Source organism: Salvelinus alpinus, chromosome 25 (genome assembly GCF_045679555.1).
Source record: "Salvelinus alpinus chromosome 25, SLU_Salpinus.1, whole genome shotgun sequence".
Classification (NCBI taxonomy): Eukaryota; Metazoa; Chordata; class Actinopteri; order Salmoniformes; family Salmonidae; genus Salvelinus; species Salvelinus alpinus.
Window position 1 is genome coordinate 38,018,746 of NC_092110.1, and position 26,114 is coordinate 38,044,859.

General features: G+C 43.6%; 1 protein-coding gene across 1 annotated transcript in view; it reads left to right on the forward strand.

Moving 5' to 3' along the window:
- Positions 1 to 26,114, forward strand: part of LOC139553914 (MAM domain-containing glycosylphosphatidylinositol anchor protein 2-like) — a 196,083-nt gene that overhangs the window by 46,482 nt on the left and 123,487 nt on the right. The window contains exons 2-3 of the mRNA XM_071366690.1: positions 7,499 to 7,638; positions 25,781 to 25,955. Coding sequence (XP_071222791.1) covers positions 7,499 to 7,638; positions 25,781 to 25,955 — 315 coding nt within the window. The remainder of the gene's footprint in view (positions 1 to 7,498; positions 7,639 to 25,780; positions 25,956 to 26,114) is intronic.

The window sequence follows — 26,114 nt, forward strand, 5'->3', positions numbered from 1 at the left end:
GTTGAGGTGTTCCCCTCATTAAACAGTAACTGCTGTAGAGTCGTATCTTCTGGTTGAGGTGTTCTCCTCATTAAACAGTAACTGGTGTAGAGTCTTATGTTCTGGTTGAGGTGTTCCCCTCATTAAACAGTAACTGGTGTATCTTATGTTCTGGTTGAGGTGTTCCCCTCATTAAACAGTAACTGCTGTAGAGTCTTATGTACTGGTTGAGGTGTTCCCCTCATTAAACAGTAACTGCTGTAGAGTCTTATGTACTGGTTGAGGTGTTCCACTCATTAAACAGTAACTGGTGTATCTTATGTTCTGGTTGAGGTGTTCCACTCATTAAACAGTAACTGCTGTAGAGTCTTATGTTCTGGTTGAGGTGTTCCCCTCATTAAACAGTAACTGGTGTATCTTATGTTCTGGTTGAGGTGTTCCCCTCATTAAACAGTAACTGGTGTAGAGTCTTATGTTCTGGTTGAGGTGTTCCACTCATTAAACAGTAACTGGTGTATCTTATGTTCTGGTTGAGGTGTTCCACTCATTAAACAGTAACTGCTGTAGAGTCTTATGTTCTGGTTGAGGTGTTCCCCTCATTAAACAGTAACTGCTGTAGAGTCTTATGTTCTGGTTGAGGTGTTCCACTCATTAAACAGTAACTGGTGTAGAGTCTTGTGTTCTGGTTGAGGTGTTCTCCTCATTAAACAGTAACTGGTGTAGAGTCTTGTGTTCTAGTTGAGGTGTTCCACTCATTAAACAGTAACTGGTGTAGAGTCTTATGTTCTGGTTGAGGTGTTCCACTCATTAAACAGTAACTGGTGTATCTTATGTTCTGGTTGAGGTGTTCCACTCATTAAACAGTAACTGGTGTATCTTATGTTCTGGTTGAGGTGTTCCACTCATTAAACAGTAACTGGTGTAGAGTCTTATGTTCTGGTTGAGGTGTTCCCCTCATTAAACAGCAACTGGTGTAGAGTCTTATGTTCTGGTTGAGGTGTTCCACTCATTAAACAGTAACTGGTGTAGAGTCTTATGTTCTGGTTGAGGTGTTCCCCTCATTAAACAGCAACTGGTGTAGAGTCTTATGTTCTGGTTGAGGTGTTCCACTCATTAAACAGTAACTGGTGTAGAGTCTTATGTTCTGGTTGAGGTGTTCCACTCATTAAACAGTAACTGGTGTAGAGTCTTATGTTCTGGTTGAGGTGTTCCACTCATTAAACAGTAACTGGTGTATCTTATGTTCTGGTTGAGGTGTTCCACTCATTAAACAGTAACTGCTGTAGAGTCTTATGTTCTGGTTGAGGTGTTCCCCTCATTAAACAGTAACTGGTGTAGAGTCTTATGTTCTGGTTGAGGTGTTCCCCTCATTAAACAGTAACTGGTGTAGAGTCTTATGTTCTGGTTGAGGTGTTCCCCTCATTAAACAGTAACTGCTGTAGAGTCTTATGTTCTGGTTGAGGTGTTCCACTCATTAAACAGTAACTGGTGTAGAGTCTTGTGTTCTGGTTGAGGTGTTCCCCTCATTAAACAGTAACTGGTGTAGAGTCTTATGTTCTGGTTGAGGTGTTCCACTCATTAAACAGTAACTGGTGTAGAGTCTTATGTTCTGGTTGAGGTGTTCCACTCATTAAACAGTAACTGCTGTAGAGTCTTATGTTCTGGTTGAGGTGTTCCACTCATTAAACAGTAACTGCTGTAGAGTCTTATGTTCTGGTTGAGGTGTTCCACTCATTAAACAGTAACTGGTATAGAGTCTTGTGTTCTGGTTGAGGTGTTCCACTCATTAAACAGTAACTGGTGTAGAGTCTTGTGTTCTGGTTGAGGTGTTCTCCTCATTAAACAGTAACTGGTGTAGAGTCTTGTGTTCTAGTTGAGGTGTTCTCCTCATTAAACAGTAACTGGTGTAGAGTCTTATGTTCTGGTTGAGGTGTTCCACTCATTAAACAGTAACTGGTGTAGAGTCTTATGTTCTGGTTGAGGTGTTCCACTCATTAAACAGTAACTGGTGTATCTTATTTTCTGGTTGTGGTGTTCTCCTCATTAAACAGTAACTGGTGTAGAGTCTTATGTTCTGGTTGAGGTGTTCCACTCATTAAACAGTAACTGGTGTAGAGTCTTATGTTCTGGTTGAGGTGTTCCACTCATTAAACAGTAACTGGTGTATCTTATTTTCTGGTTGTGGTGTTCTCCTCATTAAACAGTAACTGGTGTAGAGTCTTATGTTCTGGTTGAGGTGTTCCACTCATTAAACAGTAACTGGTGTAGAGTCTTATGTTCTGGTTGAGGTGTTCCACTCATTAAACAGTAACTGGTGTATCTTATGTTCTGGTTGTGGTGTTCCCCTCATTAAACAGCAACTGGTATAGAGTCTTATGTTCTGGTTGAGGTGTTCCCCTCATTAAACAGCAACTGGTATAGAGTCTTATGTTCTGGTTGAGGTGTTCCACTCATTAAACAGTAACTGGTGTAGAGTCTTATGTTCTGGTTGAGGTGTTCCACTCATTAAACAGTAACTGGTGTATCTTATGTTCTGGTTGAGGTGTTCCACTCATTAAACAGTAACTGCTGTAGAGTCTTATGTTCTGGTTGAGGTGTTCCCCTCATTAAACAGTAACTGGTGTAGAGTCTTATGTTCTGGTTGAGGTGTTCCCCTCATTAAACAGTAACTGCTGTAGAGTCTTATGTTCTGGTTGAGGTGTTCCACTCATTAAACAGTAACTGGTGTAGAGTCTTATGTTCTGGTTGAGGTGTTCCACTCATTAAACAGTAACTGGTGTAGAGTCTTATGTTCTGGTTGAGGTGTTCCCCTCATTAAACAGTAACTGGTGTAGAGTCTTATGTTCTGGTTGAGGTGTTCCCCTCATTAAACAGTAACTGGTGTAGAGTCTTATGTTCTGGTTGTGGTGTTCCCCTCATTAAACAGTAACTGGTGTAGAGTCTTATGTTCTGGTTGAGGTGTTCCACTCATTAAACAGTAACTGGTGTATCTTATGTTCTGGTTGAGGTGTTCCCCTCATTAAACAGTAACTGGTGTAGAGTCTTATGTTCTGGTTGAGGTGTTCCCCTCATTAAACAGTAACTGGTGTAGAGTCTTATGTTCTGGTTGAGGTGTTCCCCTCATTAAACAGTAACTGGTGTAGAGTCTTATGTTCTGGTTGAGGTGTTCCACTCATTAAACAGTAACTGGTGTAGAGTCTTATGTTCTGGTTGTGGTGTTCTCCTCATTAAACAGTAACTGGTGTATCTTATGTTCTGGTTGAGGTGTTCCACTCATTAAACAGTAACTGGTGTATCTTATGTTCTGGTTGAGGTGTTCTCATTAAACAGTAACTGGTGTAGTGTGGTAGTTGTGCCATTTTAGCTAACCCTAGTCTGCCGGTGTTACTACAATATACTACAGTCATGTTCGCAAAAACATTACAGTGAATAATGCAGGATACTTCGGTCATGTCTGCAAAAACACTACAGTGAAAACTATAATATCTAGTAATACTACAGTAATTAGACCATAGTATACTGTAGTATTTATTTCATGTGGGTTAGCTGTAGCTGTTGGGCCACAATGGAAATACATAAAAAAAAAAAAAAAATGTTTTGTTATTCTCGAACAAATCTCTAAATGCGTTGTATCCACATTTGTGGTTGTTACATTTACATTACATTTAAGTCATTTAGCAGACGCTCTTATCCAGAGCGACTTACAAATTGGTGCATTCACCTTATGATATCCAGTGGAACAACCACTTTACAATAGTGCATCTAACTCTTTTAAGAGAGTTACCTATCCTTTTTTACCTATCCTAGGTATTCCTTAAAGAGGTGGGGTTTCAGGTGTCTCCGGAAGGTGGTGATTGACTCCGCTGACCTGGCGTCGTGAGGGAGTTTGTTCCACCATTGGGGTGCCAGAGCAGCGAACAGTTTTGACTGGTTGTATTGTGTTTTTAAATAGTCAAATAAATCAAGGGATACTACAGTGTGGAGTATAGCATACTACACAATTCTATAGTAAGCACTACACAATCGAGGGAGAACCTCAGAGGAAATCCCTGGCATGAGCTCCCCAAGGACAGCTCAAATCAAAACAGCGTTGACAAAGCTAGCAGCTAGCAGTAAAGCTAGCTAGCAGCCCAATCGATATAAAAATGATTTAGTAAGCACTACACGATTGAGGGATACTTCAGTGTGGAGTATAGTATTCTACAGTATACTAAAGTTTACTACAGCATTCTGTAGAATTTTATAGTAAGTACTATAGTATTCTATAGTAAACTGTAGTATTTTTTTATGTGGGCGAATGCAGGCTCCATGAACACACGTCCAAATTGTTTGCCTCTCTTTTCTCCGAGGTCGTTTTATTCTATTCAAATCCACACGAGACATGTTTACATATGTTAAACCCTGAACATATGCTACTCACTGAACCAAGAAAATGGGTACCCACGTCATTGTCATCCTATGGGGCCATATTTTGGTGACGCATGCTACAGAGAAGACTGACATCACAGGACGGCCACATTAGCAGAGTCATGTGGGGGGGGGGGGGGGGAGATTCATTCTCTAAAAATAGACAATAGAAAAGTAGGTCAGGGTACATTGCAGGCAGCTGGCACACAGGAAGTACAATAGTTTAAGTTTTTCCCTTTGTTGTGCAATCCGATGGAACAGCCTTAACCTTCAGCTCAGTAGCTATTTTGGGCCTGTGCTTTTTAATTACCATAACCCCCCACCCCCCCCCCCCCCCACACACACACACACACACAATATGAGTAGAAACGTATTTTCCCGGCTCATAAAGTTTTCTTATGTTGCATTATGGCCTCCCAATACACATTCTCAACATGAAATCCATTATTTTCATTTCAAACAGCACATTTCAAACACATTGCAATGAACTACTCTACTCTGCACGATAGGAGGCTACCTCAATAAGAATAGTCGAAAATTACATTAATTTCAGAGCTACTTGGGGGAATGACTCATGAGTATATCATTGAAGCTCCAGCTCTGTGATACTGGATGCTTCAGTTCTGGCTGTTCATATGGGGGGGATCAATATTGGAAACATCCCGGCTCGTCGGTCTCAACTTTTTGAAGTCTAATAAGATAAGGTTATTTTTTATCTCCCGTTTCTAAAGATTTAATAATATCCTTGGTTTATTGCATAAATCTTGCTCCTCTCAAATCGTCTGTGCTTTACATCAGCCGGGGAGATGCAGGTAACTGCACACGGGTAACATTGTGTGAATCAGCAGAGGCAGACGTTTGTCCTGAACAGGAGAAAAATTAATTGCCCTAGTTATATGGACTGTGACTTTAGCCATACCTGTTTTTTCACTGTTTCTACATGCTAATTTTATGGACTGTAGCCTCGTCACGAACCCGGAAGTTCCATGTCAGAAATCATCTAAAGAGGGGTCAGAACCCAGTGTAAATCAGTGACGCCTCTCAACACGTCAAACCAATCAAACGCCTTGCTAGGGCGGCGCTCCAAAAGGTGCTCAGCAGATTAGCAGATTAGTGCGGAGTAAACAGCGCGTGAGGTCAAAACATTTCAACAAAACACGCAATTTACTGCGTTGTCAGCGCGTTGGTTTTCACAGCATTTCTCTGTTATTTCACGATGATCTAAAGCAGAAATGGTCTACAATTCTGGCCATATTCATATTTTTCTGAAGTGATATTTGGCTGTAAAGGCTAGCATGAGGGACGTGTAGCGTTCCACAATGAGGTTGGTTTTAAGAAAAGTCAGCTAACCTTGTAAGCTACCTAGGTATAACTAACTAGCTAGTTCCTATTCCTCTCACGATTCTAAAGCCAACATAAAAAATAAACGATTATTATTGACCTAAAAGTTTAGCTGTTAGCCCAGTCTGTAGTTTATCCAGTGATGCATAGAGCAACCATGTACTGTCTATGGGAACATCAATCATTATGCAAACAACATTGCTAAAATGAATGAAATTAAATGAATCTCATAAAATGTTACCTGTAATGCTCGTCTCTTTATGTTCATACTGTACCGAAATTACAAGGGTTGGATGTGCACATTTTTTTTTAATGTCAGCACTTAAAAGGCATGTACAAAATGTGATATATAGTTTGCCTCAGATACATTGTCTACTGGTATAATTTTAAATTGAGAACATACAGCTCAACATGTAAACAATGTGTGAGTTTAGCCATGCTCTGCTTCAGATGACAGATGCCCATAAGGACAGTAATTCCATCATACTCTATTGGCGATGCATTGACATATGATATGCTGCAAAATGGATTCACACAGCTGATATACTGAGAGAGAGTGACAATCAAATCAAACAGATTGGAGATCTTGTAACAGAAAGGAAATGTTGATTTGAGAACACAACACAGAAACACAGACACATTACAGACAGAACCCCTTCCCCTCTTTATTGCAGGATTGTGATTAATCAACATTGACACTAGTTCATTTTGCATAATAGTTTAACAATAAAAAACAGTTTAAAGACTTCACTTCAAAGAATCAACACTTCATCACTTCAAAATGTACAAATAAGCTAACTGGTATGTAAAGATTAGACATGTTACTCAAAACAACAATAGATAACTGAGTGATAACAAGTAGGTTATTATTACTGAAGCATCATTTCAGGTGAACAAAAACAAATCCATACCAGCGGTGGCCAACCTTACTCCACTGATCCCTGATCCGCTGGGTGAGCAGACTTCTATACCAGCACAGCAATAGCACACTTGATTATCAACTCATTAGGTTTGATAAGTTGAATCAGGTGTGTTATTGCTGGGCTGGAATAAAAGTCTGCAGGTGTTATTTAGTTCCCGAGTGGTGCAGCGGTCTAAGGCACTGCATCTCAGTGCAAGAGGCATCATTACAGTACCTGGTTTGAATCCAAGCTGTATCGCCCTGATTGGGAGTCCCAGAGGGCGGCGCACAATTGGCCCAGCATCGTCCGGGTTTGGCTGGGGTAGGCCGTCATTGTAAATATGAATTTGTTCTTAACTGACTTGCCTCGTTAAATAAAAGGTAAAATACATGTTTGTTTTTTTAACAGAACCCTGCACACCTCCTGCAGGGTTGGCCTGCTCCAACTGTAATAGGTCTATACATTGTGTGTGATGTTTAACTGTAATTTGCTAACATACTGTAGGTATGCCTACACATATAACCCATGGCATATAGGATATACCCTTAGTCTCTTGCAACCTCTCTTTTCATCTGCAAACAGGCTTTCACAGCTTTCCATATATGAGTACAGAAAACATCCCAAAGCAACAGGCTTCATTATACTCAAATTAGACAGCACTGAATATTATGATGCTCTGTCCTCAAAGATTTCCCCTCTAGGAACTGTAGAATCTTTTCATAATGAGCTAGCTAGCTAGTAATACATTGTATTTACTTACTTGAATGGGTTCTCTCAACCAACCTTTTTGGGGTCCTTGTTACATCAGTTACATCTGTGTTTCTCATTGAACCTGACATGAATTTATTTGATATTTTCTTCCTCAACAGCACCTCCTACAGTCCGAATCATCCACTCTGGCCACGCATGCAACGTCGAGGAGGAGCGCTACACCGAGCGCGTCTACACCATCCGGGAGGGAGAGACCCTGGAGCTAGCCTGTCTGGTCTCGGGCCACCCTCGACCTCAGGTGAGATCATCACTGCACTATCCCCAGATCCAGTTGACTGGCGTACAACGTCTGTGCCATATCACTAGAATGACTGGAACGGACATTACCATTCAAGTCAACTTTCTGTGATGGGATGGACAAGCGACAATATTGAGTGTACCCATGACTGTACCAGTCAAGTTGCCGTGGTCTGAGCATAGAATTTGAGTTACTTGGCCTCCCGAGTGGCACAGTGGTCTAAGGCACTGCATCGCAGTGCTAGCTGTGCCACTAGAGATTCTGGGTTTGAGTCCAGGCTCTGTCGCAGCCGGCAGTGACCGAGAGACGCATGGGGCAGCGCACAATTGGCCCAGCGTCGTCAGGGTTTGGGGAGGATTTGGGGAGGGTTTGGGGATGGTTTGGGGAGGGTTTGGGGAGGGTTTGGCCGGCAGGGATATCCTTGTCGCTTCGCGCACTAGCGATTCCTGTGACGGGCCGGGCGCAGTGCATGCTGACACGGTTGCCTGGTGTACGGTGTTTCCTCTGACACATTGGTGAGGCTGGCTTCTGGGTTATGTGGGCATTGTGACAAGAAGCAGTGCGGCTTGGTTGGGTTGTGCACGGCTGTCGACCTTCGCCTCTCTCAAGTCCGTACTTGAGTGAGAAAGCGATGAGACAAGACAGTAACTAGCAATTGGATATCACGAAATGTGGGAGCAAAAGGGGTAAAAAAAAAAAAATTTGAATTATAATTACTAGATCAGACACTAATTTAAGTCAACCTTGCTTGAAGGGTGTACAAGTCAAGTTGCCATGGTAACTAGCATTTCTATTTGTATGGCTCCTGTAAATTCTCCACCTCTTAGACTTCCACTCCACTGCCATACATTTGCCGGAGCTGAGTGGCAGGGCGTCATCAAGCACTCTGTCGCGGCACGCTGGGTCGCGGCACGCTGTTCTGTCCAGGTCTATCCATGTGCAAATGAGTGCAATCAGACCCGAGTGAAGAGGAGCTCCCCATCGGGGGGAAACGGCCACAGGAGAAATCATCAGATGTTCTCTACTACAGAACTACCCAGGGAATCAAACATTTACACTAAAAGCAAGAGAGAGAGAGAGCTGGAAAAGAATAGTGCATACTACATTTCTCATGGAGTCTTCATGAATACGTGTGATAGTCATTTTTTTATTACTCAACATAGTTAAGTGAATGAATGGGAAATACATGGAGTTGACACAATGGATGATGAAGATGGGGGGGGGGGGGGTCACTGAGGGTGGAATGTTTTATTGTAGGATTGGGTATGTGATGTGCTAGGACCCTGATGACAGATGGTTTCATTCATCTCCACTATATCACAGTACAGTTCCACAGTAATGAATTGACCGAGGTCCAATTGTCCAACCTATACGACCACAGAGAGATGGCGTCATGGCGGCTTACAGTGAAGCCGGGTACTATACTATAACACCATTTCATTGGGTGGATGGACTTCAAACACGCTGTAGATTTCCAGAGCTTGGCCTCTGGGGCTCGTCACTGATGGGGCAACGAGGCACCATCCAGCCCTGGCATCGGCTGCCTTGTCCCCCAACTGACAGAAGTGTTAGCCTGCTAAAGCCAGGGGTGTGCCAGCCAGAGGCACAGAGCCATAATGCCAAGAATATTGTTATTCTCTGCTGTTGTAGACTCTGCTGTTGTAGACTCTGCTGCTGTAGACTCTGCTGTTGTAGACTCTACTGTTGTAGACTCTGCTGTTGTAGACTCTGCTGTTGTAGACTCTGCTGTTGTAGACTCTGCTGTTGTAGACTCTGCTGTTGTAGACTCTGCTGTTGTAGACTCTGCTGTTGTAGACTCTACTGTAGACTGCTGTTGTAGACTGCTGTTGTAGACTGCTGTTGTAGACTCTGCTGTTGTAGACTCTGCTGTTGTAGACTCTGCTGTTGTAGACTCTACTGTTGTAGACTCTGCTGTTGTAGACTGCTGTTGTAGACTCTGCTGTTGTAGACTCTGCTGTTGTAGACTCTGCTGTTGTAGACTGCTGTTGTAGACTGCTGTTGTAGACTCTGCTGTTGTAGACTCTGCTGTTGTAGACTCTGCTGTTGTAGACTGCTGTTGTAGACTGCTGTTGTAGACTCTGCTGTTGTAGACTCTACTGTTGTAGGCCCTGCTGTTGTAGACTCTGCTGTTGTAGACTCTGCTGTTGTAGACTCTACTGTTGTAGACTCTACTGTTGTAGACTCTACTGTTGTAGACTCTGCTGTTGTAGACTGCTGTTGTAGACTCTGCTGTTGTAGACTCTACTGTTGTAGACTCTGCTGTTGTAGACTCTGCTGTTGTAGACTCTACTGTTGTAGACTGCTGTTGTAGACTCTGCTGTTGTAGACTCTGCTGTTGTAGACTCTGCTGTTGTAGACTCTACTGTTGTAGACTCTACTGTTGTAGACTGCTGTTGTAGACTCTGCTGTTGTAGACTCTACTGTTGTAGACTACTGTTGTAGACTCTGCTGTTGTAGACTGCTGTTGTAGACTCTGCTGTTGTAGACTGCTGTTGTAGACTCTGCTGTTGTAGACTCTGCTGTTGTAGACTCTGCTGTTGTAGACTCTGCTGTTGTAGACTCTGCTGTTGTAGACTCTGCTGTTGTAGACTGCTGTTGTAGACTGCTGTTGTAGACTCTGCTGTTGTAGACTCTGCTGTTGTAGACTCTGCTGTTGTAGACTGCTGTTGTAGACTGCTGTTGTAGACTCTGCTGTTGTAGACTCTACTGTTGTAGACTCTGCTGTTGTAGACTCTGCTGTTGTAGACTCTGCTGTTGTAGACTCTACTGTTGTAGACTCTACTGTTGTAGACTCTACTGTTGTAGACTCTGCTGTTGTAGACTGCTGTTGTAGACTCTGCTGTTGTAGACTCTACTGTTGTAGACTCTGCTGTTGTAGACTCTGCTGTTGTAGACTCTGCTGTTGTAGACTCTACTGTTGTAGACTCTACTGTTGTAGACTGCTGTTGTAGACTCTGCTGTTGTAGACTCTGCTGTTGTAGACTCTGCTGTTGTAGACTCTACTGTTGTAGACTCTACTGTTGTAGACTCTACTGTTGTAGACTGCTGTTGTAGACTCTGCTGTTGTAGACTCTACTGTTGTAGACTCTGCTGTTGTAGACTCTGCTGTTGTAGACTCTACTGTTGTAGACTCTGCTGTTGTAGACTCTACTGTTGTAGACTCTACTGTTGTAGACTCTGCTGTTGTAGACTCTGCTGTTGTAGACTCTACTGTTGTAGACTCTACTGTTGTAGACTCTGCTGTTGTAGACTCTGCTGTTGTAGACTCTACTGTTGTAGACTCTGCTGTTGTAGACTCTGCTGTTGTAGACTCTGCTGTTGTAGACTCTACTGTTGTAGACTCTACTGTTGTAGACTCTGCTGTTGTAGACTCTGCTGTTGTAGACTCTGCTGTTGTAGACTCTACTGTTGTAGACTCTACTGTTGTAGACTCTGACTGTTGTAGACTCTAGCTGTTGTAGACTCTGCTGTTGTAGACTCTGACTGTTGTAGACTCTATCTGTTGTAGACTCTCGGGCTCGCTGTTGTAGACTCTGCTGTTGTAGACTCTGACTGTTGTAGACTCTGCTGTTGTAGACTCTGCTGTTGTAGACTCTGCTGTTGTAGACTCTACTGTTGTAGACTCTACTGTTGTAGACCTACTCTGCTGTTGTAGACTCTACTGTTGTAGACTCTACTGTTGTAGACTCTCGGTAGACCTGTTGTAGACTCTGCTGTTGTAGACTCTACTGTTGTAGACTCTGACTGTTGTAGACTCTACTGTTGTAGACTGCGTGAGCCTGTGTGTAGAGCTCTGCTGTTGTAGACTCTGCTGTTGTAGACTCTGACTGTTGTAGACTCTGCTGTTGTAGACTCTGCTGTGCTCGTGTAGACTCTACTGTGCTGTAGACTCTACTGTTGTAGACTCTACTGTTGTAGACTCTGCTGTTGTAGACTCTACTGTTGTAGACTCTACTGTTGTAGACTCTGCTGTTGTAGACTCTACTGTTGTAGACTCTGCTGTTGTAGACTCTGCTGTTGTAGACTCTACTGTTGTAGACTCTACTGTTGTAGACTCTGCTGTTGTAGACTCTACTGTTGTAGACTCTGCTGTTGTAGACTCTACTGTTGTAGACTCTACTGTTGTAGACTCTGCTGTTGTAGACTCTGCTGTTGTAGACTCTGCTGTTGTAGACTCTGCTGTTGTAGACTCTGCTGTTGTAGACTCTGCTGTTGTAGACTCTGCTGTTGTAGACTCTACTGTTGTAGACTCTACTGTTCTAGCTAGGTCAAATTATATGTTCATTCCACTTTTTTTTTTTTGCTAAAGACGCGAGATTGAGAATGCTTTTTTTTACCCTCAGTGATGAGCAATATATCTTCCTTTTAGAGTAGGTTCCATCGACATTTGCTCCGATACATTTTGTACTAGGTTGCATTGTTGTACTGTTGCAATAGATTTAAATATATGATTATGCTTTTGTCTATTTGTTTGAATGGAACTTCAACATAGGGAGGTTTTTCTAGGATGTTCCAGAGAGACAACAGATAATATAGTTTTAGGAGGGGTCTTTGGATGAGCCTGGCTCCATGCATGTGTAAAATGGAGCCCCAAATGTTTTGACCTCCTCCAAAGTGCAGTGTTCGACCATGTGGGTTTTGGTGCTAAATCCGCCCCAACAATTTACTGTCATTCAGACAAAACTAGACGATTGCAACCCATGACTGTGTTTAGCTCAGGACATGATCATAAGTACAGTATAACACCATGAAGTCGTGGCCAGTGAGCAATTTACTTTCATTCAGACAAAACTAGACGATTGCAGCCCAGGACTCTGTGTTCAGCTGTGTTCAGATCAGGACATAATCAAAGTGACACATGCCATGACTGGTAGTGGTGGCTCTATTGATCCGTCGGTGGTATCTGTTCCAGCCGCTGACACATCGTCAGACTAATGAGCGCTAGTGGCCCTTCATGTTTTATCCCGTTAATTGGTGTGCCAGTCTAAATGGGCTCTGGAGGATACTTTTTAAAAGGCCAAATACTATTGGGAATAATCTGATGGATAGTTGTATATTTCCTCCAGGATTCACTAGCATACTACTGGGAATGTAGCATGCTGCGCTGTTTCAATGTCCTCACTAGCATACTACTGGGAAGCGTACTTCTTGCCCAGTCTGACGCCGGAGGGGATGGCTGCCCTCTTATCGGCTCTTAACCAACCATGCTATTTTTTCCCCCCCGGGTTGTTTTTAACTTGTTTTGTACATAATGTTGCTGCTACCATCTCTTGTGACCGAAAAAAACTTCTGGACATCAGGTACTACGATTACTCACCTCAGATTAGACAAATAGTTTTTCTTCAATGAGTCGGATGGGAGGGAGATACTACAGACACCCGAGCAGGAACAGATCCCCGTCATTCGCTGGAGAAGGAAACTGAGATTTCGCGGGAAAAGATCTGGTAGCTAACATTCCATCACTAGAAAATACATGGGATGAACTGAAAGCACGTATATCCTACCAACGGAACATTAAAAACTGTAATATTTTGTTTCACCGAGTCGTGGCTGAACGACAACAATAAGAACATACAGCTGGCGGGTTATACACTCCATTAGCAGGACAGAACAGCAGCCTCTGGTAAGACACGGGGCGGGGGCCTATGCATATATGTAAACAACAACTGGTGCACAATATCTAAGGAAGTCTCAAGGTTTTGCTCGCCAGAGGTAGAGTATCTCATGATAAGCTGTAGACCACACTATCTACCTAAAGAGTTTTCATCTGTATTTTTTGTAGCTGTCTACATACCACCACAGACCGATGCTGGCACTAAAACCGCACTCAATGAGCTGGATACCTCCATAGCAAACAGGAAAACATTAATCCAGAGGCGGCGCTCCTAGTGGCCGAGGACTATAATGCAGGGAAATTTAAATCAGTTTTACCCCATTTCTATCAGCATGTTAAATGTGCAACCAGAGGGAAAATAATTCTAGAACACCTTTACTCCACACACAGAGACGCGTACCATCTCTCCCTCGTACCCAATTTGTCAAATCTGACCATAATTCTATCCTCCTGATTCCAGCTTACAAGCAAAAATTAAAGCAGGAAGCACCAGTGACTCGGCCTATAAAAAAGTGGTCAGATGAAACAGATGGTAAACTACAGGACTGTTTTGCTATCACAGACTGGAATATGTTCCTGGATTCTTCTGATGGCATTGAGGAGTACACCACATCAGTCACTGGCTTTATCAATAAGTGCATCGAGGACGTCATCTCCACAGTGACTATACATACATACCACAACCAGAAGCCATGGATTACAGGCAACATTCGCACTGAGCTAAAGGGTAGAGCTGCCGCTTTCAAGGAGCGGGACTCTAACCTGGAAGCTTATACGAAATCCCGCTTTTTTAAATTTTTTTATTTTACCTTTATTTAAGTATGCAAGTCAGTTAAGAACAAATTCTTATTTTCAATGACGGCCTAGGATCTGATCTGATGGTGGTAGGCCTAAGGGTCTGATCTGACGCTGTGCTGAGAAGAGATGGCACTGTGACAGCTCCTGACAGCAGAACTTCTCTGTGAGGTCTGTCAGATTTTTTTTCTTATTTTCAATGACAGAACAGTGGGTTAACTGCCTTGTTCAGGGGCAGAACGACAGATTTTTACCTTGTCAGTTCAGGGATTCGATCTTGCAACCTTTCGGTTACTAGTCCAACACTCTAACCACTAGGCTACCTGCCGCCCATGCCATGCCCTCCGACGAACCATCAAACAGGTAAAGCGTCAATACAGGACTAAGATTGAATCGTACTACACCGGCTCCGACATTCGTCGGATGTGGCAGGGCTTGCAAACTATTACAGACTACTAAGGGAAGCACAGCCGAGACCTGCCCAGTGACACGAGCCTACCAGACGAGCTCAATAACTTCTATGCTCGCTTCAAGGCAAGTAACACTGAAACATGCATGAGAGCATCAGCGGTTCTGGACGACTGGGTGATCACGCTCTCCGCAGCCGATGTGAGTATGACCTTTAAACAGGTCAACATTCACAAGGCCGCAGGGCCAGATGGATTACCAGGATGTGTACTCCGAGCATGCGCTGACCAACTGACAAGTGTCTTCACTGACATTTTCAACCTCTCCCTGTCCGAGTATGTAATACCAACATGTTTCAAGCAGACCACCATAGTCCCTGTGCCCAAGAACACTAAGGTAACCTGTCTAAATGACTACAGACCCATAGCACTCACGTCTGTAGTCATGAAGTGCTTTGAAAAGCTGGTCATGGCTCACATCAACACCATTATCTCAGAAACCCAAGACCCACTCCAATTTGCATACCGCAGCAACAGATCCCCGGGCCTCCCCCAGGTGGTAAGGGTAGGTAACAACACATCAACCACGCTGATCCTCAACACGGGGGCCCCTCAGGGGTGCGTGCTCAGTCCACTCCTGTACTCCCTGTTCACTCATGACTGCACGGCCAGGCACGACTCCAACACCATCATTAAGTTTGCTGACGACAACGGTGGTAGGCCGGATCACCGACAACGATGAGACAGCCTATAGGGAGGAGGTCAGAGACCTGACCGTGTGGTGCCAGGACAACCTCTCCCTCAACGTGATCAAGACAAAGGAGATGATCGTGGACTACAGGAAAAGGAGGATAGTCACCTTTCTCATCGACGGGGCTGTAGTGGAGCAGGTTGAGCGCTTCAAGTTCCTTGGCGTCCACATCAACAACAAACTAACATGGTCCTAACACACCAAGACAGTTGTGAAGAGGGCACGACAAAACCTATTCCCCCTCAGGATACTGAAAAGATTTGGCATGGGTCCTCAGATCCTCAAAAGGTTCTACAGCTGCACCATCGAGAGCATCATGACTGGTTGCATCACTGTCTGGTATGGCAATGAGTGGTGCGTATGGCCCACTACATCACCGGGGCCAAGCTTCCTGCCATCCAGGACCTCTATACCAGGCGGTGTCAGAGGAAGGCCCTAAAGATCCACCCTAGTCATAGACTGTTTTCTCTGCTACCAAACGGCAAGCGGTGCCGGAGCACCAAATCTAGGTCCAAGATGCTTCTAAACAGCTTCTACCTCCAAGCCATATGACTCCCGAACAGCTAATCAAATGGCAACCCGGACTATTTTCATTGCCCCCACCCTCTTCTACGCTGCTGCTACTCTCTGTTATTATCTATGCATAGTCACTTTAATAACTCTACCTACATGTACATATTACCTCAATTACCTTGACACCGATGCCCCCACACATTGACTCTGTACCGGTACCCCCTGTATATAGCCCCGCTATTGCTATTTACTGCCGCTCTTTAATTACTTGTTATTCTATCTCTTATTTTTTGTGTGTGGGTATTTTCTTAAACTGCATTGTTGTTTAGGGCTTGTAAGTAAGCATTTCACTGTATGGTCTACATCTGTTATATTCGGCGCATGTGACAGATAAAATTTGATTTGATTTTGATTTGAATGTGGAATGCTGCTCTGTTTCAGCATACTACTTAAAGTGACGTAGTGCATTGGGCAATGGGTATGCATTCTATGTATATGCTGGTATGGACTTTGGAACATAGTGGCCATGTCACTCTTGCCTATACTACTTACTAAAAAAAACGAAATACTAATCATGCTACATACGATTTTGAATGTACTGTTTACAAAAAAGGTTATGCGGTAAGCAACAAATATCAACATACTAGACTCACCCATACTGATCATTCTTAATCTAATGCGCAATTGTGTTGTTTCCCTCCATTCCTTCATTTTGGTGTAACGTGTCCTCTTATCTGATTATCAGCTGTAGTAAAACACACGTGGGTCTAAAAAGACAAATCTTTTCCTCATTAGCAAGCTGCGAATTCTGCCAGATGACAAGCAGATAAGAGTATGACATCACTACATTTAAAGAAAAATGTACATACTGTAAAAACGTTCTATTTACGCATACCCAAAATGGTTACCGAGTACGGGTATTCGGACACAGCCGAACACTGGCTCTGTTTCATTGTCCACACTAGCATACTGCGTAGAATGAGGTGATGTATTGGGCATACATTCTACTGTACGAAGTACTGTATGGTATGAATATTGGAACATAGATAGAGGCTCTGATTGGAACATGGGCTCTGATTGGAACATGGGCTCTGATTGGAACATGGGCTCTGATTGGAACATGGGCTCTGATTGGAACATGGACATGGGCTCTGATTGGAACATGGGCTCTGATTGGAACATGGACATGGGCTCTGATTGGATCATGGGCTCTGATTGGAACATGGGCTCTGATTGGAACATGGACATGGGCTCTGATTGGAACATGGGCTGTGATTGGAACATGGACATGGGCTCTGATTGGAACATGGGCTCTGATTGGAACATGGACATGGGCTCTGATTGGAACATGGGCTCTGATTGGAACATGGACATGGGCTCTGATTGGAACATGGGCTCTGATTGGAACATGGACATGGGCTCTGATTGGAACATGGGCTCTGATTGGAACATGGGCTCTGATTGGAACATGGACATGGGCTCTGATTGGAACATGGGCTCTGATTGGAACATGGACATGGGCTCTGATTGGAACATGGGCTCTGATTGGAACATGGGCTCTGATTGGAACATGGGCATGGGCTCTGATTGGAACATGGGCTCTGATTGGAACATGGACATTGGCTCTGTATCAATGTCCACACCAGCATACTCCTTTCACGGACCTGAAACGGGTCGAGATAGAAATTTTGTCTATCCACACCAGACTCGACCATTTCCTATTGAGTATGGCTTTTGTGGAGTGGAGTTTGCGATGTAAACTAAAGCGTCACACGTCTCAGATAGAACAAAGTTCAACACCAGCGTACTACTGACAGTGGATTGGGCATTGGTATGTAGTCAGTCACTCCCCGCCAGGATATCCTGTCTCTCTAGAGCAGTGGGGTTTAGTATTCTGAAGGTGCTAATGTTTTGAGTGGGTGTGTGAAGTCTGCAGTGACAAGGAAGTAATACATGTTAACATTCTTTTCAAGAAGCCGTTTGAAACTCCAAAGTGTTCGACAGTTCAAAAGACACCCCATATTATGGGGAGGATTACCCTTTTGTGCAGGAAGCTCAAGTGGAGTCTCTGACTTTAGCCCTTCCTCTGCCATATCCTCCCAGTTTAAGCAGCACTGCACTGTCTCTTCCTGTCTTCCTCCTCCACCCTGTCTCTTCTTCTCTTCCTGCTCCACTCTCTTATTTTGATATGGAAAGGACAGGAGGGAGGGAAAGTGAGAGGGGAGCGAGAGGGTGTAGCAGACAGAACCTTGTTATATAATCCCTTGCTTCGGTACATTAAGTTAGTAAGTTAGTTAGTTAATTACACACTGATGCACCTTCCTTCCTCCTCCCTCTCTCCTCAGACACTGTCCACACACACACACACACACACACACACAGTCAGAGTCTAAGATCAATTGTGCTGCTCTCACAGACCTGCCAGCAGCATACCACTGCTGGCATGCTCTGAAGCTAAGCAGGGATGGTCCTGGTCGGTCCCTGGATAGGAGACCAGATGCTACTGGAAGTGGTGTTGGAGGGCCAGTAGGAGGCACTTTTTCCCAGGGAAAAATATCACAGGGCAGTGATTAGGGTCATTTGCCCTGTGTAGGGGGTTGTTAACCTGGTGTCCACCTGACTCTATGATCCCACAGACAACAAGTGTGGCTGACTGGTAGACCCCACAGACAACAAGTGTGGCTGAATGGCAGATCCCACAGACAACAAGTGTTGCTGACTGGCAGATCCCACAGACAACAAGTGCTGCTGACTGGCAGATCCCACAGACAACAAGTGTTGCTGACTGGCAGATCCCACAGAAAACAAGTGCTGCTGACTGGCAGATCCCACAGACAACAAGTGTGGCTGACTGGCAGATCCCACAGACAACAAGTGCTGCTGACTGGCAGATCCCACAGACAACAAGTGTGGCTGACTGGCAGATCCCACAGACAACAAGTGTGGCTGACTGGCAGATCCCACAGACAACAAGTGTGGCTGACTGGCAGATCCCCTAGGCTACTGCTTATGACAGACCGCTGAGGCATTGCGTGCTATAAATAGCCTGGTGAATGGGGACGCTCGCCTGTCTTTTCCCACACTGGAGCCTACGTCACTGCAGTGTGCTGATCGGAGGCTGAGTCGCTCCTCTCATATGCCGGTCATCTGCTGTTGCTGCAGCTGACTAGCTACACGCAGGCAAACCAGCAACCGCATCATAGCCCTGCTGCGTGTGTGAACGACTATGTGAACGACAAACAAGGCTAAGAACAGATTCTTCTTCTCTTTCCGAACATTCTGTGACGTGCTTCATCGTCGTATTATAGGCTACATCCAGTGGCTTTAATAGACTGGATGGAATACATGATTAGCACATGCTGACTATGAAGCCACAATTCAAATAAATGCGTTACTGTATTTTGTGTATACTGTATTTTTGTACATTATGTTGTATATTGAAGCATATACAGTATAACACATCTATAAGCATATAGTAAATGTGACATTATAGCTACATATACTACCGTTCAAACGTCTGGGGTCACTTAGAAATGTCCTTGTTTTTGAAAGAAAAGCACATTTTCTGTCCATTAAAATAACGTCAAATTGATCAGAAATACAGTGTAGACATTGTTAATGTTGTAAATGACTATTGTAGCGGGAAACGTCAGATTTTTTATGGAATATCTACATAGGCGTACAGAGGCCCATTATCAGCAACCATCACTCCTGTGTTCCAATGGCACGTTGTGTTAGCTAATCCAAGTTTATCACTTTAAAAGGCTAATCTCAATCTCACCAGTCTCACCACTGACAGCTTCATTAAATGGTACCCGCAAAACACCAGTCTCAACGTCAACAGTGAAGAGGCAGCTCCAGGATGCTGGCCTTCTAGGCAGAGTTGCAAAGAAAAAGCCATATCTCAGACTGGCCAATAAAAATAAAAGATTAAAATGGGCAAAAGAACACAGACACTGGACAGAGGAACTCTGCCTAGAAGGCCAGCATCCCAGAGTCGCCTCTTCACTGTTGATGTTGAGACTGGTGTTTTGCGGGTACCATTTAATGAAGCTGTCAGTGGTGAGACTGGTGAGATTGAGATTAGCCTTTTAAAGTGATAAACTTGGATTAGCTAACACAACGTGCCATTGGAACACAGGAGTGATGGTTGCTGATAATGGGCCTCTGTACGCCTATGTAGATATTCCATTAAAAAATCTGCTGTTTCCAGCTACAATAGTTATTTACAACATTAACAATGTCTACACTGTATTTCTGATCAATTTGATGTTATTTTAATGGACAAAAAATTTGCTTTATTTTCAAAAACAAGGACATTTCTAAGTGACCCCAAACTTTTGTACGGTAGTGTAGATCATCTTCAAAGTAGTCCTTTACAGAAAAAAGATAGCAGTTTTGAAACTGCAGTAAAATCGCAGTAACTGCAGTCAACTGTGGTAATTTGGATGCAGTAATTGCAGAATATACTGAACTCTAACACCTCGATCACAACGACAGCGTCATTCCGCAAAATGTTACGCAGCATCATCTGGATATGTGTGCTACCATTTCTGTCAAGCCGTCTACGGATATAGTTTGATGCATACGTTCGATAAATCCAACCTATGTACCACACAGAACACCCTGCAACTGCCATTGGAAATGAATGTACTTCTGGTGTACCAAAATGTAATGCCACTGTCGGTGTGATCGAGGCGTAACTGCAGTTATACTGCACTCTGACTGCAATCTTTTTTCGTAAGGGGTACCTATGAGACCTGACTATACAGTGGTCCATCATGAAAATCTTTGTTTTGTTTTTGTCATTAACAGCCGCTAGGACTCAACCAAGTCAGATAGCATAGTTGACAATGATAATATCTTTGGCATTGTCCATTGTCTTTCATTGTCCTAGTCTGTTCAGTAGTACTGAGTCAAATTGGAATTCTGAATGCCAGTTTTTTTTTTTTGGGGGGGGGGGAAGTGTCTGGGGGCCTAGAAGTTTTAAAGCTGCTTTCTCTCTATTTACTGAGTAAAAAGCTACAGCGGTTTTACTTAAATCCAAACTTTGAGGTTCAAGTTGCTGAGAGAGAGGACATCCTATTAACCCCCCCCCCCCCCCCCCCACTGAAAAGAAAGCCTTGTGTAGTTAAGCCCCATGAATTCCAAAGCTGTTCCTTAACCAACACCAATATGTGTGTAAACAAATCCATGCTACCTACCATCTTGAGCAAAGCATGAAATTAATTGTATTCCCTTGATCGCCACCCAAAGCTAGGTTGCGACTCTGTCCGGCCTCAGAAGTGCCTCAACCCCATTGGTATTATTATTGTTTTTATTCTTCCCTCCACACCCGTGGTGCCGTGAGAAAAGTAGATCACCAAACCAGACCAAAAGTTATCTGTCTTGGAAAATGTGGGTGTGAAACGTTTCAAATGAGCTAGTGAGAGGGGATGATTTGCAGGGTGGAGGTGGTGGAGGGTGGGGTGGGGGTGTTAGTGGCTGCACAATGCCCGCCCCACACATAACCTTCTTGAATGGATCTCTGCTTCAGCTCCGTGGACTGCAGATCCCACCTTCCCCGCTCATAAGTAGCCCGTACAGGAAGGCTTACACAGGTCAATTCCAGGGCTGAATGGACAATTTTCTCTAATTGTCTGCATGACTGCCAGAGGGATTGTAGTATAGTGGGAGTGGAGTGTAGTGTACAGTCATGGCCAAAAGTTTTGAGAATGACACAAATATTAATTTTCACAAAGTCTGCTGCCTCAGTTTGTATGATGGCAATTTGCATATACTCCAGAATGTTCTGAAGAGTGATCAGATGAATTGCAATTAATTGCAAAGTCCCTATTTGCCATGCAAATGAACTGAATCCCCCAAAAACATTTCCACTGCCACAAAAGGACCAGCTGACATGTCAGTGGTTCTCTCGTTAACACAGGTGTAAGTGTTGACGAGGACAAGGCTGGAGGTCACTCTGTCATGCTGATTGAGTTCGAATAACAGACTAGAAGCTTCACAAGGAGGGTGGTGCTTGGAATCATTGTTCTTCCTCTGTCAACCATGGTTACCTGCAAGAAAACACGTGCCGTCATCATTGCTTTGCACAAAAAAGGCTTCACAGGCAAGGATATTGCTGCCAGTAAGATTGCACCTAAATCAACCATTTATCGGATCATCAAGAACTTCAAGGAGAGCGGTTCAATTGTTGTGAAGAAGACCGTCTCCTAAAGTTGATTCAGCTGCGGGATCGGGGCACCACCAGTACAGAGCTTGATCAGGAATGGCAGCAGGCAGGTGTGAGGACATCTGCACGCACAGTGAGGCGAAGACTTTTGGAGGATGGCCTGGTGTCAAGAAGGGCAGCAAAGAAGCCACTTCTCTCCAGGAAAAACATCAGGGACAGACTGATATTCTGCAAAAGGTACAGTGATTGGACTGCTGAGGACTGAGGTAAAGTCATATTCTCTGATGAATCCCCTTTCCGATTGTTTGGGGCATCCGGAAAAAAGCTTGTCCGGAGAAGACAAGGTGAGCGCTACCATCATTCCTGTGTCATGCCAACAGTAAAGCATTCTGAGACCATTCATGTGTGGGGTTGCTTCTCAGCCAAGGGAGTGGACTCACTCACAATTTTGCCTAAGAACACAGCCATGAATAAAGAATGGTACCCACACATCCTCCGAGAGCAACTTCTCCCACCATCCAGGAACAGTTTGGTGACGAACAATGCCTTTTCCAGCATGATGGAGCACCTTGCCATGAGGCAAAAGTGATAACTAAGTGGCTCTGGGAACAAAACATCGATATTTTGGGTCCATGGCCAGGAAACTCCCCAGACCTTAATCCCATTGAGAACTTGTGGTCAATCCTCAAAAGGCGGGTGGACAAACAAAAACCCACAAATTCTGACAAACTCCAAGCATTGATTATGCAAGAATGCAATCAGTCAGGATGTGGCCCAGAAGTTAATTGACAGCATGCCAGGGCGGATTGCAGAGGTCTTGAAAAAGAAGGATCAACACTGCAAATATTGACTCTTTGCACCAACTTCATGTAATTGTTAATAAATGCCTTTGACACTTATGAAATGCTTGTAATTATACTTCAGTATTCCATAGTAACATCTGACAAAAATATCTAAAGACACTGAGGCAGCAGACTTTGAAAATTAATATTTGTGTCATTCTCAAAACTTTTGGCCACAATTGTAGTCTAGTGTGGTGTAGTGGAGGTGAGTGTAGTGAGAGGGGGAGACCTAGTCAGGTGTACAACTGAATGCCTTCAACTGAAATGTGTCTTCTGCCTTTAACCCAACCCCTCTGAATCAGAGAGGTGCGGGGGTCTGCCTTAATCAACATCCATGGTGCCCGGGGAACAGTGGATTAACTGCCTTTCTCAGGGGCAGAATGACCGATTTTTTTTTTTAATTATTATTTTTTTTTTTTACCTTGTCAGCTCGGGGATTTGATCTTGCAACCTTTCGGTTACTAGTCCAACGCTCTAACCACTAGGCTACCTGCCGCCCCCATATACAGAATATACTGTATATGTAAATGAAACTAATCGTATATGTAAATGAAACTGATTGGATATACTGTATATGTCAATGAAGCTGATTGTATATGTAAATTAAACTGATTGTATATGTAAATTAAGCTGATGGTATATACTGTATATGTAAATGAAGCTGATGGTATATGTAAATTAAACTGATTGTATATGTAAATGAAGCTGATGGTATATACTGTATAGGTAAATGAAGCTGATGGTATATACTGTATATGTAAATGAAGCTGATTGTATATGTAAATTAAACTGATTGTATATGTAAATTAAACTGATGGTATACACTGTATATGTAAATGAAGCTGATGGTATATGTAAATTAAACTGATTGTATATGTAAATGAAGCTGATGGTATATACTGTATAGGTAAATGAAGCTGATGGTATATACTGTATATGTAAATGAAGCTGATTGTATATGTAAATTAAACTGATTGTATATGTAAATTAAACTGATGGTATACACTGTATATGTAAATTAAGCTGATGGTATATACTGTATCTGTATATAAAACATCCATTCAGATGGATAGCCAGGCTGCGGGAGACTGGTGTTCTCATCCTCCTCCCTTCCCAGATCACTAATGCCAGGGATGCCTAGTATCTTGTTGCCTTCTTTCAGATGCATTTCTCCTCCAAACACTCAAACACATGAAATACTTAATGTGGGCGGCAGGTAGCCTAGCAGTTAGAGCATTGGGCCAGTAACCGAATGGTTGCTGGTTAGAAGATTCTGTCAGTGTGCCCTTGAGCAAGGAACTTAACCCTAATTTGCCCCCGGGACGCCATACTACTATGGCTGACCTTGTAAAACAACACATTTCACTGAACCTATTATTTAAAAAAATTTGAGACTGCTTATCGCACAGGTTTAGTGCCGAGAATACCTCAAAGAGTTGCATGGAATTGTCAGAGCTGTTTTCTGTGGTTCAGTTATAGTTTTCTCAGAGTTCTCATGCTGTATGGAATCCAGACTCACTGGATGGCGTTGGAATGTAAGACACGTCGCTGTCTCACAAGAACCACTCCAACACAAGCCACCTTCTAAATATTTGATGCGCTTGTCCTTTTAATGGCTTTTGAATAGCGCCATAGATATACATTTCAGTCAGTTTTACCATGAATATCTTTGTTATGTTTTTTTATTTAACCAGGTATGCCAGTTGAGAACAAGTTCTCATTTACAACTGCGACCTGGCCAAGATAAAGCAAAGCAGTGCGACAAAAAACAACAACACAGAGTTACACGTGGGATAAACAAACGTATAGTCAATAACACAATAGAAAAATCTATATACCGTGTGTGCAAATGGAGTAAGGAGGTAAGGCAAAAATAGGCCATAGTAGCGAAGTAATTACAATTTAGCAAATGAACACTGGAGTGATAGATGTGTAGGTGATGATGTGCAAGTAGAAATACTGGTGTGCAAAAGAGCAAAAAAGTAAATAAAAACAATATGGGGATGAGGTAGGTAGATTGGATGGGCTATTTACAGATGGGCTGTGTACAGATGGGCTGTGTACAGCTGCAGCGATCGGTAAGCTGCTCAGATAGCTGATGCTTAAAGTTAGAGAGGGAGATATAAGACTCCAGCTTCAGTGATTTTTGCAATTCGTTCCAGTCATTGGCAGCAGAGAACTGGAAGGAAAGGCAGCCAAAGTAAGTGTTGGCTTTGGGGATGACCAGTGAGATATACCTGCTGGAGCGCGTGCTACTGGGTGGGTGTTGTTATCGTGACAAGTGAGCTGAGATAAGGCGGAGCTTTACCTAGCAAAGACTTATAGATGACCTGGAGCCAGTGGGTCTGGCGACGAATATGCAGCGAGGGCCATCCGACGTGAGCATACAGGTCGCAGTGGTGGGTGGTATAAGGGGCTTTGATTACAAAACCGATAGCACTGTGATAGACTGCATCCAGTTTGCTGAGTAGAGTGTTGGAAGCTATTTTGTAAATGACATCGCCGAAGTCAAGGATCGGTAGGATAGTCAGTTTTACGAGGGTATGTTTGGCGGCATGAATGAAGGAGGCTTTGTTGCGAAATAGGAAGACGATTCTAGATTTTATTTTGGATTGGAGATGCTTAATATGAGTCCGGAATGAGAGTTTACAGTCTAGCCAGACACCTAGGTATTTGTAGTTGTCCACCTATTCTGTATGTATGTATTACAGTATGATATGTTGTTGCTGTTCTCAATAGAGAGAATATTATGGACAAATAAAGAAAATGTGTGGTACTATTGATACTATTCATTCACGGGCTGAATAAAGCCCATATTCGGAAAAAATTACATTATTAGTCCATTATTTGACCTCTTCTAAAACATGCACTACATTGGCTCATTTGAATCCAGAATAACAGGTGTGTTTTGCAATATAATTTATCCCATGGCTGACCCAATTTACCGTCAGTCCAGCCTGTTGTCCATAGCATTAGTCCTCGGTCAGCAGATGTCACCTCTGACCTCTTATCTCTTTCCCACACCAGATCCGATGGACCAAAACAGCCGGTAGCGCCTCGGACCGCTTCCAGGACTCCAGTGTGTTCAACGAGACCCTGCGCATCACCCGCATCCAGAGACTCCAGGGAGGACGCTACTACTGCAAGGCTGAGAACGGCCTGGGCTCCCCGGCCATCAAGTCCATCCGAGTGGACGTCTACTGTGAGTGGACAGGCCTCGGTCGCCTGCCTGCCCTTTTCTTCCACTGCTCTCCCCCGGTGTTCGCAGCACTCACATCATCAGTTCTGTCCTTTCGCCCCCTGCAGATTGCCTGTGTCCACTTACCCATGCCTTGCGTTTAAACTACTGAACGACAGGCAT